The 23,263-nt window shown below is 29.7% G+C and overlaps 2 protein-coding genes across 2 annotated transcripts in view; one reads left to right on the top strand and one right to left on the bottom strand.

Moving 5' to 3' along the window:
• Positions 1-21,384, bottom strand: part of LOC123292968 — a 76,583-nt gene extending 55,199 nt beyond the window's left edge. The window contains exon 1 of the mRNA XM_044873683.1: positions 21,373-21,384. Coding sequence (XP_044729618.1) covers positions 21,373-21,384 — 12 coding nt within the window. The remainder of the gene's footprint in view (positions 1-21,372) is intronic.
• Positions 21,385-22,061: 677 nt separating this feature from the next.
• Positions 22,062-22,969, top strand: LOC123292967 (pro-resilin-like). The gene is made up of 3 exons (XM_044873682.1): positions 22,062-22,092; positions 22,440-22,498; positions 22,715-22,969. The coding sequence occupies exons 1-3, from the start codon at positions 22,062-22,064 to the stop codon at positions 22,967-22,969; spliced, it is 345 nt and encodes a 114-aa protein (XP_044729617.1).
• Positions 22,970-23,263: the final 294 nt, after the last annotated feature.

Genomic DNA, 23,263 nt, shown 5'->3' with positions numbered 1-23,263 from the left:
TCTGACACCCGAGGTCATGCGCATATTAAAAAACGTCGCCTGGCTGGGCAATCCCGCCGCGAAATCGGAAAGGAATTAACTAGCACACAAGCAGCAAATTGGAGACGTGAAAACGCAAACCGCTGCATGCTATACGGCGAACCACAACCCGCAAATCTTTATAGTCTTGAAGTATTAAGAAAAGCAAAACAGGAGATTCGCGATGAGATTTTGATTGGAGGGAAATGTACCGATTTAGTAGAATCATTTCATAATCTTAATGAGTCTGTCGAATTTGCAGATATTATAAAGGAATTGTGCTTAAATAAATTTCACCTCATATACTGGACCATAAATCAAGCGACAATTTACAAAGAAATGAGCCACCGTGAGAGAATAAGCATTTCTATAGATGCAACTGGATCACTTGTGCAACAGGTACACAAAGGGAACGACTATTCCGGCAGTATTTTCTTATATCAATGTGTAGTTTCCTCAAAAAGTGCAGTGGTTCCAATTGTACAAATGCTATCGGAAAAACATAACGCAAACATGATAGCATATTGGCTTCGCGAATGGCTACGAACAAGACTCCCCATACCTTTTGAAGTTATCACGGATTTTTCACTGGCTTTGATGAATGCTGTTTCTTTGGCATTTAATGGAATGGAGCTATCCAACTATATTGACCTGTGTTTGCAAATTTTAAAAGATGCAAAAGATGACAATGTGCATTTACCCCGAACATTTTTACGCATTGATATAGCCCATCTTATTAATTTGGTATGCCGTTGGAAGTGTTTCCATAGTACACAATTTAAAGTGAAAGATTTCTACGTCCGTTGTGTTGGTATCCTGTCGCAGTGTACTACTTTGGAAGATTTTAGGGAAATTTTGCTTTCCGTTCTAGTCGTTTCACAAAGTAAAAGAAGCGGTCGAGTAAAGGATATGGATTTTTTAACGCCTTGTGAAAATCGGGAGGTCTTTCTCATGAATAGAATTAAAAGCTATAAAATAGAACAATTCGTTAATAAAACAACTAAAACAATTGAAGGGGATACTTTTGTAGACGATGTTGATAAGTACGAAGAGGAAATTTTAGCGGAGGCTTTCGTAAAAGATGCTACTAAGAATAAATTGACAGAGATACAAAAAATTCAAGCAGAAGCACTTCAAGAATGTGGTGTCCAAGGAAGTCGCCTTAATGCATATTACTTACCAAATTTTGCTCAAGATTTGTTAAGAATATGTAAACACTTCGTAATGTGGACAGGAGTTTTATCTTCGAAGTATATGGCGACTGTAACTGCATCGTCATCGTATGTGGAAAGTTACTTCAACGATTTGAAGAATTCTGTTCTCAAGAACGAGAACTTACCTATTCGAGCTGACAAGTTCTTTGTTCACCACGTACGATCTATTGAAGGTACAGTGAAATTGGTTAAATCAACTCTTTTACTGTCAAAGGAGCAACTAAAATTTAAACCAACACAAAATGTCAATTCTATTTTCATTGATAAAAGTGAAAATATCAGTCAAAATCTTGAAATATGTAATAATAATTTAGGGACCGATCTTGATCATTTAAACGAAGTTGAAAATTGGAAGGGAAAAGCAGCGCAAAAAATCAAAACGAATAAATATTTACAAAAATGTCCTGGAATGACATCAATTGAAGGCAAACCAATAACAATTAGTTCAAAAAAATTGTTATTAAGAAATGGGAGTATTCTACCTTCTTTAGTAATAAATGGCATGAAAATACAGGTAACATATACCTGTCCTTTTGATACTTTGGCCCAAGCATTTTCTGCCGCCTATGTCGATATAAATTCATATAATACATTCGTTGACAAAAGCGGCATTCAGTTTTTTGAATTAGTAAAAAATTTTGTAATGCAAGGGCCTAAGTCTTCTATTTATAAACAAAGGGCCGACCTCTTATTGAAATGGCGTGGGAATTCCCTGAAAAATAATGTATTAGATTGTTCTGGAAACGTAATAGAGCTGGCAGAATATCTCTTTAAAAATGAGCCCAGTGTCATAAATATCCGGAAATGTAAAAAATGTAATTCCGCACGTTCATCTTCTGTTGTTGCATTATGCTTAACTCCCCAATATTTTTATGAAACTGGTTTTGCTGGTGTCGAAGAAAATATAAAAAAATCTCTACGAATCGCTTTAAATCAACAATGCAAATCATGTAAGGAGGATATGGAAACTTCTACTGTTATTGGGAATCATTTAATAATTGACGTAGAATTTACAAACTTTCCGAAACACAATGATCCAGATTGGTCTGGCCAAATAAAATTATCAGATTTGCCTGTAGAGATAAATATTTTCAATGACAATTTTAAGCTTGTCGCTGCCATTACAAATTTACCTCCAAAGGTGGAGAATAGTATTGGGCACTATGTAGCATACTGCCTTCGTGCTTCAAGTAAATGGCAGCTACACGACGGCTTAAAGTCCGAAATAATAACGGTCAATCCAAATAGAATTAAAACAACGGTGTGCGTTTTAATTTTTGTTAGAAAGTAAATAATTTGCACAACACTTACCTAAACAATATTCCTCCCCTTCCTCTAGTACAACATATACAGACTTCATTTACACAAACTTCTCTCATATATATAAACTATATGTAAAATTCTATCACAAGCTGTTTGGACTCGGCGTCAACATATCAATCGGCACATTGTCTTTGTCCCCTCCACATAAATTCCCCCAACCTTCTGATAACAGCCCAGTAAAAACATTTTGCAAATATATTAGCTAAAAACGAGAAAGATATTTGTTGATTGTTGTATCGGTGGGATATAATACCGTTTACGTCCCCAACCTTTGCAGTTTGATTAATTTAATATCATGAAAAATCCTATTCTAAAGTATATCTGTCAATTGCCGTATACAGTATCCCAGTACAAATGTCACAGGAAGTAGCACAGCGAGGGTTAGGTTTCCCCCGAATATATATCACCTCCCTGTGGCTACGTTCTTGGTTTAAAAGTAGTGAAAATTGAAAACTAAGTTATTCTATAAGTGGTCTTTCCAAAAATTCTATTCATAAACCAGTACAAACGAATGCGCTATGTGCTTACTCTTGTATCGGGGGTAAATTTTCCTCCCCCACGCCCCATTTGAAGTTGTATTGATTTAATATTCTGGAACAATCCTCTACTAATGTATATCTATAGACTGGCGTATACAGTATCCCAGTACAAACGTCACAGGAAGCAGCACAGCGAGGGTTAGGTTTCCCCCGCATATATCTAACCTCCCTGTGGCTACGTTCCTGGTTTAAAAAGGGTGAAAATGGAAAAATAAGTTATTCTATATGTATTCTTTCCAAAAATTCTATTCATAGACCAGTACAAACGAATGCGCTATGTGTTTACTCTTGTATCGGGGGTTGATTTTCCTCCCCTACGCCCCATTTGAAGTTGAATTGATTTAATATTCTGGAACAATCCTCTACTAATGTATATCTATCGATTGGCGTATACAGTAACCCAGTACAAACGTCATAGAAAGCAGCACAGCGAGGGTTAGGTCTCCCCCGAATATATATCACCTCCCTGTGGCTACGTTCGAAGTTTAAAAATGGTGAAAATGGAAAACTAAGTTATTCTATATGTATTCTTTCTAAAAATTTCATTCATAGCCCAGTACAAACGAATGCGTTATGTGTTTACTCTTGTATCGGGGGTGAATTTTTGCTCCCTCACGCCCCATTTGAAGTTGTATTGATTAAATATTCTGGAAAAATCCTTTTTTAACGTATATCTATCAATTGGCACATACAGTAGCTCAGTACTAACGTCTCAAGAAGTAGCATTTACATAATTTTCCATCATCATGTAATTGCACCCTTATAAATATCCTCCCCATGGCTGCCGTTTTCAGTATACATTTCTCAAAATGAACAATAATATCAATTTTATAGTCTTTTGTAAGAAATCTATGTTTATAGCGTTATTCTACTGAATTGGTAACTTGTTAACTTGTATTAGTGGGTTGGTATATTTTTGGCTCCCCACCCCGTATTTTTGATTTTTTTCCCTTTATATTCTGGAACAATCCTTTATTTTGATTGTTCTTCCGAAAGGTAGCATTAAAATTTCAGTACAAAAAATGCGGGGGCTAGCGTGAAGTTGGCCCCCGCGCATATATAATTGAATATCTCGAGAATGGGGTGGTACAAAAGAGTGAAATTCTGGAACAATCCATCTTAATGCGAGTACAATCGAACCATATGGTTTATATTCTGGAACAAAAAATGCGGGGGCCAACTTCACGACGGTCGAACATACATTACATTAACGTACAGTTATTAAATTTTTGATACAGGCGAAAGTGGTAATGTAGACACACCTTACAAGTGAAATGATAAACAACCAAATTATTTTATTCACACATAATACGCTATGGGCTCTTACAAAAACAAGTTTTTTTTAATGATACATTTATTTGTATATGGTTTTGATTTGGATAATTAATATGGATTATTATATTTTTGTTAATTTTAGAATATATTTGTTAATGTTGAGTATGAAATTTAATTTCTTCCCATAGCGATATATACGAAAAGTGAGCTCGTAAAATATTAAAAATTATTTCTAAAATAGTTTTGTTTAAATTTTTTTTTGGCCTAGAAATTGTAAAGGCACCTATAAAATGTATCGAAATATTACCTTAATAGATGACCTTGACACACTAATCGTATTACTAATATAATATAGTTATGGTGGAGGTACTGGGATCTAGCTTTTTTGTAATAAATAGATATGTATCTGCGCTTCCATGAATCAGATTTAAATATCAGATTTCCAACAGACATAAACCTTAGAATATTCCAAATAACATTAAAATTTAAAAGAAATCACATTCAGATCGTTTTATAGCCATTTTGGATTTTTGATACACTCACTCGAGTCTTTATTTACTGGTGGTGAAAAGTGATATGTATTTTTCCAAAAATATCTATATGTATTTCGCCCTATTAGCTCAGTTGCTTAAGGCATAACCAATTCCGTCCGCGGTATGCGTAGGGTAGTGGATTCGATTCCTACCGTTGCAACAAAATTAAATTAATTAATTGTCGTGATGGGCTGGTGTAGTGCATGGTATATGCATGAAGGAGGTGCACTCAGCGTCTGGAACTGAGGAGCTGAAAAATAAAATTATCAGCGGAAAGGTGGTAAAACACATATATGGTATCACAATGGGCTCTATAGCCTAAATGTGTCCTTCGTTGACAGCAAATATAACCTAACCTAACCTTACATCCCCAAATTTTGTCTTTTCGGATTTTTTCGATAATTTATATTTTGTTTTATTTCTACAAACAAATTTTTTTTATACTGAAATGAAATTCTATATTTCGTTAGCTCTACCTTTTGAAAGGTTGATCTGGTAATAAAGGAAATTGTAGTTTTAGTACTAGTTCGGGAGTCGAATTTATGTAAATAGAGTTTTTAAATTTTTGTTTTATACGATTGTTTTATTTGCCTGCTATGTATATTTGAAACTTCGGATATGTTGAAAAATAAATGGCTCTATTTGTCGATGGCTTTTTTTAAACATATATCTATGGCAGACAAAAAATTTCAATACTCGACCCAAGTATGGTTGAAAATGAGACCCATGGAAAACTACAGTTGTCTTTTTTAAAACCCATTTAAACGAAATGAGACTGGAAAAGAGAGTGTGTAAATGTATGTGCACATATATGCTCATAAATATACAATCTCTCTCGAATAGTTTCATTTCGTTTTGAATAGATCCGATCATAGATCTTCTTCGTTGAATTATGGGCTGATGGCTTATATTGGCTACGGTTACACAAACCAACATAAGTTTTCTTTTCTTTTGAATAAAGTACACACACACACACACAAAACAGAATGTAAACGATGCGATGTACAGTGGAGTATTTGTATCAAATTTCTGGAAAAAGTCAGAAAACTCAACTCTTTTGTTTTGCATTGAAAATTGTTTTTCGGTGTAATTAGATGACCACTCCATCACAAACAGGTCATTTGAGTCTCCGCCTGTTTTGATATCCGTAATCTATTTGCTCTTACGGATGCATTTTATTATTGTTATCGCTCTCGATTTACCGTGTCATTCAATTTTTGTTGACTGTGTTTGTTAGTACAATTGAGTTTTATATCTTATATATTTAAACGAGCAATTCTTGTATATATATATATATATATATGTATATATATATATATATATATATATATATATATATATATATATATAACAACGATTTTCATGAAAATGAGTATGTAGGGGTTTTTTGGGGCGATAAGTCGATCTAGCTAGGTTTCATTTATCAGAAATGTCCTTTTATCCGTCTTTTCATGAAAAATTCATCAGACATCTATTGGTGTATAACGTAGTTAATGAAATACAATGCAAATTATAACATATCAAAAAGGAGGCGTTTGAGTAGTCTAAAGTGAAAAATATGACTCTTGCTGACATCTATTGGCGAATAACCGAGCAAAGCTCGGTCATCCAGATATTTGGATATTGAAGACGAAAGTTTAAGCTTTATTTATTAATATTTAATTTTAATGTTTCTATTAATATTGTTAATTTTTTTTTTACATTTGCTGTTAAAGAAGGTAAATTTTTATCATTAAATTTATCATTACCATTAACAAGGTAAAGTTTAAGTATTCTATAATACGTTTATGAAAAAATCTTGCTTGAACTTGAGGCTTTTCTTTTACGATCAAGATAAGGATAAATTAAGATATCTTATTATAAGGCAAAAGTTAATAAAAAAAAGTAACAAGCCAGTTTGCCAAAATCACGTTACGTGGAAACAAAAGCAAGCATAGATAATACAAAAAGTAGCTAAGATGCAGAAGAAATTAAAAAAATTGAAGAAGAAAATGAAATGATTGGATTTGAAGATGAATATGATGAAGACGAATATGAATAAAAACAAGTGAAAACAAACGCATACATGTCACACATACTGATAATCCCACATAATACATACTATACCTACAATTTACGCCTAATTTCCGCCCTCACGGGTAAACAGTGATGTTTACGAAAAAATGTTTCAAACAAAAGTTTTTTTCTATCTCTAACGGCTTACAAGATGGGTCCTACGGACCCAAAGATCAAGATCCAATTGACCTATGTTGCTCATTTACGAACTTGACCTCACTTTTTACGTCCTGAGTACACTGTAAAAATTTCAGTTTGATATCTTTTTTCGTTTTTGAGTTATCGTGTTGGCAGACAGACGGACAGACGGACAGACAACCGAAAATGGGCTAATTAGGTGATTTTATAAACACCTATATAAAAATTTTTTTCGTATCATCAATATTTTTAAGCGTTACAAACTTGGAACTAAACTTAGTATACCTTGCATATTACATATATGCATAGTATAAAAATTTCAATTATTGCCAAATAAAAGGTATTTTTGCATCTAACTAGTCTTTTTAACTCCGAACCAAAACAAAGGAGGTTATAAGTTTGACCGCTATATGTGTGAGTCTGTCTGTGATTATTTTTTCGTTTGAAAGGTAATTTAATGGCGAGTGTTCTTAGGTATATTTTAAGTGCGAGTTTAAGGTTCCGTAGCCGAAAAAAACTAAAAAATTGGTAATGACCTTCAAGTTCGGTTCAGTTTGGAAAATGCTCTAAGGAAAAAGGGGTTTGTACTCAAAAAATTTGTCGGGATTTTTTAAATTTTGTACATTACATCTGTGAATCAATTTTGAGCATAAAAATCCCTTCATTATATTTTGACCAGATATTTGATATAAATACTCCACTGATGCGATGGTAATATCACTTGTATACGTATGCAACATACAATAATACAATGAAGTATGAAGATAAAACTGGAGCAAGTAAAAGCAACAACATCCAAGACTGGTTTCCGGAATCATTATTATTATTATTATTTTTATTTGACTCCTACATTTACAAATCATTTGTATGTATGATTATTATATTAATATCGTTTATATGTACTTTACACGTATGTAAGTATGTATGTACCAACCATATAAAGATATAGACAAAAATTAAATATTAATTCTCATATTGTCTTGATCTGATCATCATGCATTAAAATATAAAAACCGGTATAATTTAATCTGTTTTTGGATAGACAAAGTTCACCTGCATTTAAAATCGTATAAAATATACTTTTATACAGACGATTTAACTAACTATTAAATACTAAAATCTGATAAGTATTTTGCGATCTTGGGTCTTGGTGCCGTAGGACCTATCTTGTAAATCGTTAGAGATAGAACAAAAGTTTAAATGTAAAAAATGTTCCTTGTAAAAAAATAAACAACTTTTGTTTGAAATAGTTTTTTTGTTATCATCATCATAGCTTACCCATGAGAGCATACATTCTTGAAAAAATGTTCAAAGCTGTAATGAGCTGTTTGCGGGTTACTGGTAGAAATTTAATAGGCATACTATACTCAAATTAAAGAAACAGAGTTGAAAGTTAATGATGATTTATTTAATCATAATTAACATTCGATTTTTCGTCATACTATCATATTTTCAGTTTATGACACAACTCTCAAATTTGTTGGTAACATAATAGACGATCTTCTAGTAAACGAAAACTGAAATCAATCGAAAGTTGTGTTTTGATTATATCATGCCCGATACAATACCTCCTTCCTAAACTTCGAAGCTATTAGATTACCTTCTTCTAAATTCGATATGATTTGCAAATTGGCTGCAACATTTTCTGTTTACACCAAAGAATATAAGATAGAAGAGAAGATTGCGTATACAAGCACGAATAACATCTAGGCATTTCTTGATACACAGAGCAGAGTGGTGCAGTAGAATATTGAGACTGCTAACAAATTTTTTTTTAACAAAACTATGGAGGTGAAGAGCGTTCATGACTGGGCCCAATTACTAGAGGCATTGAAACTCGTGTTAACTTTTCTTAACGTTGCCAGTAATTGGAGCTTTTTCCTCTATCTTATAGTTTTTGGTCTACATCTCCCGTTCTTCATATTGGTTATCTTTAAAATATTGCTCTAGTCGTTTTTTTAATTTACACCGATCTTCATTTTTGAAATTCATTCATTTACGCTTCTGTGCTAATTTGATCGAGCACTCTCCCTTTCAGTCAACGACACTTGAATGCACAGTAAGTGTAAAAAGGTGGACTCCTATCTCCATCATTATTGGTCTTAATATCCAATTGTTATGAAAATTTTAACAAGTGAAATTTACAAAATTTAAAAAACCCCCGTCAAATTTTTCGGGCAGGGAGATCTAAAATCGCACTTGAAACATATCTTAGAACACTCTCCATTAAATTACCTTTTTCCTTAGAACCTTCTTCAAACTAAACCGATTTTGAGGATCAGGGGCTATATTTTAGTTCTTCCGTGTACGCAATCCTCTACTCACACTTGAAACATAGCTAAGAAAACTCTCCATTAATTACCTTTCAAACGAAACAAAAAAATCAAAATCATTTCATCCCTTAGGCGTTACGATGGCAAAAACAGACTGGCAGACATACACACATAGAGGTCAAACTTATAACACACTTTTTTTTATTGGTTCGAGGATTAAAAGCGTAATGCAGTCTGCTTTTAACCTTAGGTTTCTTATGGATACCCATGTGGTAGGCTTAGAAGAATCTAAAAATACTTATATTCTAGGTATAAATCTGCTAATTCTTCGTAGCTTTGTTTTAGCAGAAATAAGTACACAAGTCAAAATATTAAAACTCCTTTGAAAATAAAAAAAGTTTATCTTAAATTCTAGTGAAAAATAAGTAAATAAAATTTGTAATCATCTGTATATAATAATATACTTTTTAAATATTAAGTTATTCAGAATTATAATGTAAACATAAAAGTGTTTATTCTATTTTATTGTATACAAAGTCATGACACTTAAACTTCAAAATTATACAAATTTACATTTATGATAAATTATCATAATCATTTTAACATGAATTTTATATTTTATAATTCATATATTATTGTTTGTTATTTTCTAGTTTGACCAAATTGGACCACGATTTTTAGATAATCATATTGTTTGATGATTTTGAGGAAAAGAGAAATTGAAATTTTTGTCGATAAATTTTTATATTTTAGCGATTTATTGTTAATAAATCATATTATAGTACAATAGTCAATAACATAATCTTGGTGCCAATTTACCTTTTAGATGCGAATACTTTACGTAGAGTACGAGGATTCAATGATTTTGAGGATGATAATTTTAATTTAACTTTGTCTCTTCTTTCTCTTTCGAAAGTATTTTCTAAAATTTATTTTTATTTTTCGAGAATTCACAAGACCACTAGAATAGACTAGCGTGATGTAAAGAATAGACTAGCTACTAGAATAGACCACGAATAAATGTTTCATGTTTCATGTAAAAGTTGTTTCTTTTTTATAAGAAATATTTTCCTTTAAACTCTTGTTAGGACCACAATTACCCTATGCTGCTCATTTACGAAGTCAACCTCACTTTTTACACCCTGAGCACGCCATAAAAATTCCAGTTTGAAATCTTTTTTCGTTTTTGAGTTATAGTGTTCCCAGACGGACAGACAGACAGATAACCGAAAATAGACTCTTTAGATGATTTTATGAACACCTGTACTAAATTTTAAATTTTTCTTCGTATTATCAATATTTTTAAGCGTTAGGAACTTGTGTTTAAACTTAGTATACCTTAATATATATATTACATATATAGATGGTATAAAAATTTTTTAAATTTTCATGATATTTTAACTGAGACGCCAAAGCCGTTACTTAGTTTGTTGTAAAAATACCCACGAAGAATTATCCCTTACTATTACTTTTAAATTAGTCGTTAAAATTGCTTCAATCCACGTAGAAAGAAAAAGTGACCAGTTATGGAAGACATCACATTAATTTTTCATCGTGATGTACGTGAGCTCATGAGAAATTGATATAGCTTAGTGGAGGATTTTTTGGGTGTCGTAAATGATTATCTCAAACTTTGGTTCTGAAAAATTTGTGAAAAGTGTTATTGAAGCGCACTTTTCAATTTGTGAATCTTTCCAAACGTTTTTAAGTTTTTAAGTCTCAAATAATTATTTATATACCTATATATAATTTTTAGACTGGTAATTTTCAAATGTAATATTTTCTTGCGATTCCACAAAAAAAGTTATATCAATAAAACCAACAGATTTGTTGTTTTAGGTCAGGGATTGTGTAAAATTTCACTTGTTTTGTTTGAACAACATATACTTTTGATAAAAAAAAATGAAATTACTGTTAGAATTATCTTTTTCTAAAAATTTTCCCATACATAATTAGTAAGGCACACTTTGATTTCTTCAATTATACCATTTTCTGCGTTAATCAACTTGAACTTACTAAAATCATATTTAAATTATAATTAAAATATAAAAATTTATTAAAATTCTACATACTTATAATTTAATTAAAATAATAATAATATGTATGTATATGTATATAATTACAATGCATTATGAATTAAAATATAATTTACACATAATTCTAATTAATGTATCACTTTCATCATGGGACAAATTAAGAAAAGTATCTATTTTAATATAAGACTTGTAGCAAAAAGAAAGAGAAAATTGTAAGAACACCACACTGCCTCCATATATAGCGCATTATCATCTTTTTCAGTATAATTGATTATGCGTTTTCGACAAATTTTCAACGTTATATTAAAATTATAATTAAAGAAGATACACTTCCAAGGAGGAGGTTTTTATTGAAAATGAAGATTGTGTATGTCAACTCTAGTATCTCAGTTGGCTAAGGCGTAACCAATTTCGTTCGCGGTATACCTAGGGTAGCGGGTTCGTTTCAAACCGTCACAACAAAAATTAATGTAATTAATAGTTATGATGGGTGTAGTGCATGGTATGCATGAAGGAGGTGCACTTAGCCTATGAAAATAATTGAGGAGCTGATAAAAGAAATTATCTGCGGAAAAGGTGGTAAAACACATAGATGGTATCAGAAAGGGCTTAATAGTCTGAGTGTGTCCTACAGCCAATCTAGCCTAACCTAAGAGAAAATATGATTTTTTTTTTTAAATTTCATTAATAGTTATGTAAAATTGGTGAAATTCCACAGACCAATTTTTATTTTTAAATGTTTATAGCTTTTGCAATTTTTTTTTGTGCCAATTAATGCTTCTGGCACATTTTTCTAGACACCATTCGGAATCTAACGAGCATATATTTTTAAGTGCATTATCTGTATTTTCACCATTTTCAACTTATCGTCTTAACTGATAGAGAACATTAACTTTCACCGTATTATAATCGGCCGATCGTTTAAACTAATTTTATTCCAGTGTCAAAATCATAAAACATCCACGTTAGGATTATCACGTTTCAGCTATTTTCCATAGCTAGAATGTGATGATCCCGAAGATCTTCGTAATATAAGAAAATTTTAAATAATTTCCAATTAATATTTTTAATTATTTCTCATATTACTGCTTTTTAATGGATTTCATATTTTTGTATTGGGAAAAATTTTATTTTGCAAAGATTTGGATCAAATCTTTAAATTAAAATTATGCTTATAATAAACACTTCTATTTCTATTTCCAAATTTTTAACACTCAATTACTTAGCGCAATTTTTTTCCAGTATCTTACTACGCTATGTTTATATTGGTGTACTACCTGGAAGGGGGGGGTCAAATCATAGCAGTTACTCATCTTTTGGCGTGGGATTATCATGGATTTTGTAGACTTAATATGTTTTTATGGCTAAATTCTGCTGAATTTTTAAAATTTATAGGAAAAAATTTCATATTTTCTAGGTCTCCCCCTTCTTACATAGTATTTTTGGCATAAGAAAGGCCAGAACATAAAGTGAAAACCCTATAATAATTAAATAAATTCGGTGCACAAAACCTCTACACACATCATAATCTATTCTCTATATGGACGTTAAAAGAATATTGTATAAATATTTTTTTTTTTAGTGTACATGTTATAATAATTGTTTATGCTATCTATGATATTGTATACAAATTGAAAATATGATAGAATTAAAAAGAAAATTCTATATAACTAACGTAGCTACAAATTAAAAATGATTTAGTATCAATATCAACAGATTTATATTACATTATATTAATTAAATTATGTATGTATATAAACCACATTGAATGGGAGTTGAATCTATTAATATCTTAAGGGGTGCATAAGTAGATATACAATTGAAAAATGTTTTAATTTCTTTGTTATTAGTTGTTGATTTGTAACGCGTTCAAATTTATGTTAAAAATAATTTTTTAACATCGTTGATTTACAATTCATAATAGGGCATAATCCTGATGTCGAAGTGGCCATATTACCAATAAAAATTTAAAACTAGACTTGATACCATTACAAAATTTGAAAGTGAAATTAAAATGGATTAAAAAACGAACAAGTTATAAGCAATCAAAGATTGAATTCAAAAATTGCCCATCTGCTTTTAAGAAAAAAAAAATTTATATGTAATCTCTGTGGCGATACCTACGTATGACGTGGGTCACAAGCGGATATCTTCTTCTTCTTCTTTAATTAGGAATTTTAAACGTTCAAATCTTACATACTAGTAAATATTTTTTAAAACTAACATCACTTTTCTATTCGTAAAGTGAGAATTCTTCATCTGAAGTGATAAAAAAAAATGCAGTCCGATCCACTATTACAATTCATCTTAAATTATAGTGCCTAGCCTAATCTGTACCTATAATACGTCATCTTTTTAATTAAATACTTCGAATTGCATAAACATAAAGGTTTATAGTTTTAGTGTTGGCGCAAGAAAGTTGAAATTAAAATAACTCCCTACTTTTTTTGCAATTGATACATAATACTAGTGTATAAAATAAATTTTGTGCCAATAACTAAGTGCAAACATTTATATGTTTCATTTTTAAAACGTCAAAACATCACATTTTATTTTCAGATTTTAGTTAAATAAACATAGCTTTTAAGCATTTATTTTCAATTTTTCTGAAGCAGAGTCGGTTGCTGAGCGAGTTTTCGTGCCTGATTGAGGTCCATCAACGACCTATGGTTTTCGCCGTATTTTTTTCTGCTGAATCATGGTCATTTCTTCTGCTGCAGAATCAAGGATTTTTTATATTCAATTTAATTAATTATAATGCTGTCAATCATGAGTAAAAATTTTTTTTTAAACTGTGGAAACGGGTAATATAATTCTCTAAAATAACCCCTCGAGAGAATTTGCCAAAAATATTAATTAGAATAAAAATTTAGGGAAAAATCGGAAAAATAGCACTTTTTTATGACATTTGGTTTATATCTCAGGTTCTAATGAAAACAGTAAACCCTGAGGCGTCTCATTTTCAACGTTGTCCTGTGGAAACGCAACTCCAATTCACTAATACCTATACTATATGCTTAGTCCATCCCCTCAGGGATAAGCTCCACTCTGATAACCCAAATTTTACTCTTATTTATTGCCTCCTATCTATCCCACTAAACTCCATTCCAATCCGTTAAATCAAAATTTTACTCTTATCTATTCGGCCTTTGACCTGCCTGGCAGTGGAGGCAAATAAATACCTATTCACAATATATTATAAAGCAATTTAAAACATAAAACGACCTGTGATCCATCCTTGAACTATAATGAACGAATTAAAAAAAAAATTCGAAATTGGTCAAGCCGTTTTTGAGTTTTAGCGAGACTAACGCACAGAAATTCATTTATATATATATATATATATATATATATATATATATATATATATATATATATATATATATATATATATAGATTTGTTTAAGTTTATTTTATGTATAGTTAAAAATAAAATTCTTAATACGGTTCAGCGGCCGTATTATTAAATTTCTTACCAAAATAACTATACTAATATAGAACGCAACAAATTTGTCATTTGGTTTTGTTTATTTAGTGATGAGTGAAATTTTAATGGTTCTCGATTATGTGTAAAGAACCACACATAGACACAATGTGGTTGAATTTATACCTAAATGAAAATAGAGATGTTACTTTCACACAAATCTATGGTTGGTATTGTTTTTCTATGATCTTTAATATAAAATAAACCAGTTACACTGCTTATATACTTATATACTGATATCTAATATCAATAATAAAATTACGATAATGTCCTTTATAATATATAAATAATATAATAACTTCTTCGTATTTTATAAACATATTGAGTATTCTTAGTCTGGCGTTCGTCTGTATTTTTAAAAATTTGTTAACTAGCTCAATGACTGTGCGAGTTAAAACAAAATTGGCTTTACTCCTTTGGTTACTGGCTGGGAGATTGTCGGCTCGAATCCAGGCAGGAGCACTCTGATCAATTAGAATTATAACCAATGGGGCGGTAAATTGATCACACTGTCGCTTGGCCAAGAACGAAGTAACCGACTCTACCCTCATCATTAAGTAAATTGTAAATATGGATGTAGTTTAAAATAGTATAAAAATTAAAAATAATGATGTGGGTGACCTCTGTTATAGAAGGATATTTCAAAACATAGGTCAAACCCCATTATTATTTATAAAAAATTTGTTACTCGTATATTATCTTGACCAGTGTTTCTCAAAGTGGGGGATAACGCCTCCTTGTGGGCGCTAGAGGCCTTTAGGGGGGACGTAAGGTTAATTTGTAATTAAATAATCTTAAAATATTAAAAAATACAATCTCTGTGTAAATATTAAAAAATACAATCTGTGATTGAGACCTACCTATTGGGGGGGAGGGGTGGAGGAATATAATTGATTCTCAAAGTGAGCTATAGGCGAAATAATTTTGAGAACCTCTAGCCCAGACTTGTAGATAGTTTCTGTCATCTCGTCTTGTCTTGTTTCTACAATTTAAAGATGTCTATCATCCAGTCTTGTTTCGTTTATACCGAAGAAGATTTCCCTAAGAAATAAAATTAAAAATCACACATTTCATATATTAAAGTTAAAATAATTATACTAATTCTGGTGGATTTTCCAAAAATAGCCAGCCGTTTTATGATATATTATAAATATATTCTTGAAAAATAAAATTCTATTCAGATATTGTCGCCTTTCTCTATAACATTTATTTACCGATTATCGAAAATTAGAATTATTATTATCGTCTCGTCTCTCGTTAATTTATTCTGTAATCGTATCGTGTCACTCGTGTTTCATTTGGATTTTGATGAGGCCATCAAGAACAAAATATCAATTTTTTAGATGTGTTAGCCAAATTTAGTGTCAAATGTAAAAAGTTTAATAAAAAAATTGGAAAGTATAACTGACATTGAGTAGAATTACATGCTAGAATTATCAATATTGAGAAAAACTTTCATGCAATATAGCAAAATCAATTTTTTAAATTTTGATGACGAAATCAATAAAAAAGAAAAAAAGTTCGATTCGAAATTGGACGATTATTGAAATAAATAAATAACTCCAAAAGTAGCCATATTTCTTATGAGAAAATGGTAAATTGATTATATTTTTTCGTAGATTTCTCCAAAACTAGCAGGTGGAAATTGAATAAAAAGAACTATTTAAATTAAAGTTGAAACCATAATAACAAAATTCATAATCAAAGTTGAAAATTAGGTACAAATAATTTCAACCAAGAGTCTAAATTTGCTTTGGCTCGTACTACCTTAATAGAGTATTGTGAATAATAGAGTAAAATCAACGGAACTTAATAAATTCACGATTTTTTTGAGATAGCGGCTAAATTTGATCTCGTTTGTAATATTTGGCTAAAAAATTTGAAATGTTTGACAAATATTTAGCATAATTACATTTATTAAAATTGAATAAAATTTGCGTTTCATAGAGCAAAATCAATTTTGTTTAAATTTTTATGACGTGAGCAAGTACAAAAAATACAGTTTTTTCAGATATCAATTAAATGTGTCCTCAGTTTTATTAAAAATTAAAGAATTATTTCTTAAAAACAATTATCCAAAGCCATATCAGAAGATTAATAAAGAACTTCTTTTTCGTTAATTTATATAATTATTTGTATACTTTATATTTAAACCAAGTTATTATTGATTTTTCAACGTGTTTCTATCGATATAGTTTATATTTTTATAATCAATAACAATAACATATTCATAAATGTATCTTTATTATCATTTCAACTAAACGTACAAGGGCGGTGTTTACACTGACCACGAATTGATTAATTAAGAACATTAAATACTTTTGACATAAACAAGTTTCCTATACAATTTATTATTATAAATTAATTCAGTGTTGTTTAATATAAAGAAAAATGAATTATTATAAATATATGTCCAATTTTGTTATTCATAAGTTTCACTTCAACTTGAAAAAAATATGTATGAAAGAAATTACTCGAATTTCGTAAATGGATTGCTATTTATGTTCATGGTCGGTATTAATATGTGCAAGCCTTCTTATTAGGTGGTTTAATTCTAGGTTGGTATTTTTCGAGTTAATGTTGAAAAACAGACAAAAATTGCATTTTGTTAAAATATATCCCCTTCAGGACCCACATAAAAATATTTAGGTCGATTATAAAATAATTATTAATTAGCTAGACCAGTTTCGATTACTTTGGCAATCCTCTTCAGTAGCATTACTTAAACATCTTAAACTTAAAAATAAATTGCCAAAATACGAAAAATTAAATAATATAAAATCACTGTAACGCCCTGAAACAAATAATAAAATATTACCCTTAAAATTAAAATAAAATTATTTACCAGAATATGATACGACTAAAATAAATATTTATGTTACACCCTCTAAAACAATATAACTGACTGCCTTCACCTGAAACACAATAAAATATTAAGTTTACATCCTAAGATAGGATTATCGTTGTGAATACTAATATGATAATACAAAATTTGGGCAATGTTTTTTCATATCATATTCTGGTAAATATTTTAATTTTAAGGGTAATATTTTATTATGTATTTGTTTCAGAGCGTTACAGTGATATGTTCTTTAATTGCTCGTAAAACGTATTTTGGTTATTTATTTTCAATTTTAAGAGGTTTAAGTAATGCTTCTGAAAAGAATTGCCAAAGCAATCGAAAACGGTCAAGCTAATTAATAATAATTTTATAATCTAGCTAAATATTTAGGAAATATTTTAACAAAATGCATAATACAGCCCACAGAAATTCTCATCTTAATTTGAAGACAAAAATTGCTTATTTCTGGCATATTTGGTTATAGATTTTGCCATTCATATTTCAAACTACAGTACCATGTCTACAGAGTCTGCCGAGGTTCGAATTTTCTAGAATTTCGAGGGTAGAAAGGTTTCAACACACACGGCATACACGGGCTTACTACTTCCAATTAAGGATGTATGAGCACGATAGTGGGGACACAAATTTTTAAAAATATATATTTTAAGACAGAAATCGAAAAATTGTATTCTTATTTTTCGTCTACATTCATGAAGTTCTAACAAAATTCATCATCAAAGTTGAAAATAAGGTACAAATATTTTCAACCACAAGTCTAAACTTGCCCTAGCGCTCATACTACTTTAATAAAAAAAAAAAAAAAAAAAAACATTAAACTACTTTACTCAACAATATCTTTACTTTATCAATAAAATTTAATTGTGCACATAGCTGCTTAATTGTTGAATTTTGGACCAAAGTAAATAAGGCCCCTTCGAATTAAAATTATCCAAAGAATACGCTCTTAAGCAATATCCATCTAATCAAGGGCCCCCCTGTTTAAGTTAACATTGTTTATCATTTATTTTATTTTGACGGAGTCTAAGATCGATTAAAAGTGAAAAAATTCATCACATCAATTCAAATTTTACGGATAAAAGACTAATCCAAAATCCAGTTCACAAGAGGGTTCCCCAATTTTAAAAATTCTTATTATTTCCTTTAGTGAACACATATTGAGTTTTTTATTGGTGTTTATTAAAGTCTCCATTTACTCCTTAATCCAGAATTTGAGCTTTATTTGAACTTGAATTTATGAAAAATGATCTTAAACTATTTTTGTTTGTTGACTGTTAAATAGTCTCCAGGTAAAACTATCGAGAATAAATATCAGTAGCATGTAAGAATAATTTTCAATAGAGTACAAAACCAATTTAAAAATAGCTGAAATAAATGAACTAAGAAAATGCAACGATTGAAAGGAGTCTGAAAGTAATTGAACACAGAAAATAAGAGTTGGATTGAAAATCGATTGAGGACATACAAGAGTAAATTTTTTTCACGATGCTATCCAGATGACAGGTTGAGACCTTATAAAAATATATAGGTAATATCTTTATTGATCTGCAATATCATCCAATGAATAGAAAATGAATCCAAAATTTTCATTTGTGGTTCAAAACTGAAGGAATTTGTCAAATCACGAAAGAAATATCAAAAGTTCTAGCATAGTTTTTTATTATGTGATTTAAAATATGTAGGTGCCAATGACTGATCAATGATAAAATTAATCAATTTATTTTTCGATTTATTTAATTAATGTGAAGGTTATTAAAAATACATTAATATATTGTATTATATTAATTAATATTTGACACATTTATGAAAAGGTGTCAATAGGTAAATGAATTATTTCCTTTATTATTTTAGGTAAAGTTAATTTTTTTTATTTCAAATTATTATAGTTATTATGAAAATCGTAACCACAATTTAAAACAAAAAATTTTTAATTATTATTATTATTTATAATAAAATTGTGTTTCGTCTGGCTCTGACATTAAAGCCGTTTTACACTAAACAATTTCTTGTACATAAAAAATAATAATATTTATATTGTTTAGTATAAAACATCAATTGTGTGAAAAATTTGTCTAAGCGTAAGATTGGGTGTTAAAATTTGTATAATAATGTTCAATTTTCAAGATTATATTATAGGGTTTGGCTAATGAAAATAAAATTCCGGATAGAAAAGTTCTTGGAATTTCACCCGATCAACTAAGCCATTAACTAGATAAGCCTTTGTTAATGATATGAATGAAGTTTTTATAGTAAGCAAAATTAAAAAAATAAGTTTACAATGTTATTCTCTTGCCCATGCTTTCGTTGAATTCGACATTTATAGAGATATTTACGCTTAAAGAGTTTTAAAACAAAATATAGATTTGACATATATTTCAAAACTTTTAAAATTTTTATTTCATAACATTGAAATTGAATTTAGGACAATATACAGGGAGGCTTGTGACTCGGTGAATATAGCTTAAGAGCGTATTTTTTTTTTTAATTTCAAATCGGAACTGCCACATATACTTTTTTTTGAAAACCCAAAGGAGCTAGGTGCACTGTTATAACCCCAAAGCTAATAGTCAAGAGGAGTATTGGGATATACAGCTATTTGAATTTTACATATAAATGGTTAGACGATAAATTAAAGTATATTTATTTTTATTAAACCTCTCGTTAATGGTATACCGTATCGAAAAACAGGTATTCTTTACTAGACAAAATTATCCTTAGAAGATCCTCTATTTTACGAAATGCCCAAATGTGATCATTGTGGAATTGCGTTTCAATAAAAAATTTTAAATAAATTTCTAATGGCTGACTTTATCGAAGTAATTTTTGAAAATGTGAAAAAGTGTCTTCCTGATCATATCTAATATTACAAAAAATGTACAACAGTATATCAAAATTGCTGATATCTACAAATTTTTAAATGCACAAAACTTTTCATACTAGAGACTGTTCTAGAAATTGTTCGATTTTAGTATACAACAATTTGAATAGTGTATAATAGCCTTTCGGTATAGGCAAGCAGGCGGGTATACAGATTTAAACAAAATATTTTGAAACCATCTTATGTTTAGTGTGTTTTTAATATTTTATATTTATAATATTCTAATATTATTTTACAAAATATCAATTTAATTTTATAAATAAAATTAGAAATATGCATTGCAAATATTAAATTAATGACAAATTGCATGAAATTATCAAATGCTTAATGTTGACACATCATATTACTTCCATTATTATCTTAAAAATGCATCTTTAGCAATGCAAGAAAATTTTATTGGTTTTCGAACTACCAATTTATTGGATTTTTATACGAATTGATACGATTTGAAACATTGCATCATTTTATAAAGACCCATACTCGTTTTTATGTATTAATTTAGTTTTTAAATCTGTAACAAACTATTGGTGCGTTAGACGGACTAGAGCTACGTCTTCGAGTCTTTTTAATTTTTCGGTTCAAAAATCTCCAAAATTAAAAATTAATCCAAATTGAGTTTCTAACACGCAAAATATAATAATCATCTTATATTTTTATTAATCGAATATTAAGTATAGATACATTTAATGAAAAAAATGATCCGAAGAAATCCAACGGCATCTTCTTTTCCTTTCTATAATACTTACATAATCAGCCATAATCTTTCCTGAAAAGTCAATACACAGATGTTACTGAATTATTATTTCTGTAGAAGAAGTGGACAGTTTGAGCGGAAAGCATTTAAATCGTAGATGAAATGCTTTAAACTAATATTTGAAACAAGCGAAAATATTCACAGTATTCTAATTTACAGAGTTGCAAACTTAGTAAATTAAAATTGGATCGCCCTTTACTATTTTAAAAATTATAGATTTCGTAATGATCTCCTTAATTTCACTTTTCAATTTAATTTTGCCTCCGTATCATAAAAGTACCCGACAAAAAATTAATTAAAAAAATTATACTAAATTTACCAGCGAGTGATATTTTTATTGAAATATACCGAGCAATACTAATCAATCAATATTGTATTGTTTTTTGTAGACTTCTATGACCTTGAACACAATTCCTTAATGTCTTTTACACTCACAAATATCAAAAATCAGAACTTGAGATTACCTTTTTTGAGTTGCAGTAGGCAATCAGAACGTTCTTTTTTAGGAAGTGGGATCTATTATGCCCGTATTTAAATAGTATTTTGCACTCATTTTTTTTTTTCTGGATCTCTTGAATCTAGGTTTATATTGTATTTTAAAGTGTAGAGAAGTATTTTTACTTCCATAATCAGTACAGTTCTATGTATTACACACTTATGTAATAATGGGAGTAGATTAAAATGTCATCAGAACTATTATATTGCACATTAGGTAATGGGGAAATGTTGTTTGTAGATTTTAATTATTACAATTGATAATTATTGTCAAAAAATTTATTATTATTTTGTTTTATAAAATATTCTTAGAAGGGATGAAATGAATTTCATCTTCAACAAAAATTTTAGTATAAATGCGATTTGACAATTATCGAATTGTATCAGTCACTCAAAACAGTTCATCTTCTATTGAATTCAACAGTTTATTGTTGTTTATTTATTTTTATTTATTTTATTTTAAAAAAATGTCGTTAATTAAATATAATTCTATTGTTGTTTTTGTTATTGTTATTATTTTTGATATTGTTTTAACGCAAAATAATGAGTATTTACCACCTAAAGCTCCAGGAGGTCGTCCATCTTCAGGAGGTGGCGGTCATGGTGGTGACGACGGTCCATCGGTAAATTAAATTTTTTTTTGTATTAAAATTAGTCATATATTTGATATTATAGGCAATAGTAGTTACAGTCACAGCTAACCAGTTGTTTGACTCAAAAAATATTGCACATATTATAGCTATTGTTTTTTTGAGATAATCAACATATCTAACAGTTCAGTCAAACAAGTTGCATATACTTACTATATTATTAATTTTAATCGCTTCTTATTTTTATAGGAACCAGCCAATTATAATTTTGAATATGCTGTATTAGATGATGGCAATGATTTTGGTCATAAAGAAATGCGTGATGGTGATGTAGCTAAAGGAACATATTACGTGGTATTACCTGATGGTCGTAAACAAACTGTTGAATATGTGGCTGATCAAGATGGATACAAACCAAAAATAAGTTACGAGGATGGATTCCCAGCTTATCAAGGTTCACCAGGTGGATCAGGCGGTGGCAAAAATGAAGGTTATAAATATTAACCCCCAAATCCTGTAAATTCATTTTGTCATTTGTTAATGTCGATACAAAGAATAATTTATTTTTAAATAAAAAACAATTAGTGAAATTTATATTAAATGAATCAAATGTTAAATATTTTTCAATAAACCCGGTAGTATTTTCCTTGGAGGTTCAAATTTACCAATTTTATTTTAGCCAAAATGTGTGATCCATTGAAATTATCCAAACCCATGTTTGAGCTGTGTAAATCCGCAAATGGGTGGATTATGATGGGAGATATGGATGGCATAGAGCACATGGATCCTCGGTGACTT

The sequence above is a fragment of the Chrysoperla carnea genome, chromosome 2 (genome assembly GCF_905475395.1).
Source record: "Chrysoperla carnea chromosome 2, inChrCarn1.1, whole genome shotgun sequence".
Lineage (NCBI taxonomy): Eukaryota > Metazoa > Arthropoda > Insecta > Neuroptera > Chrysopidae > Chrysoperla > Chrysoperla carnea.
This window is presented reverse-complemented; position numbering and strand designations above follow the sequence as displayed.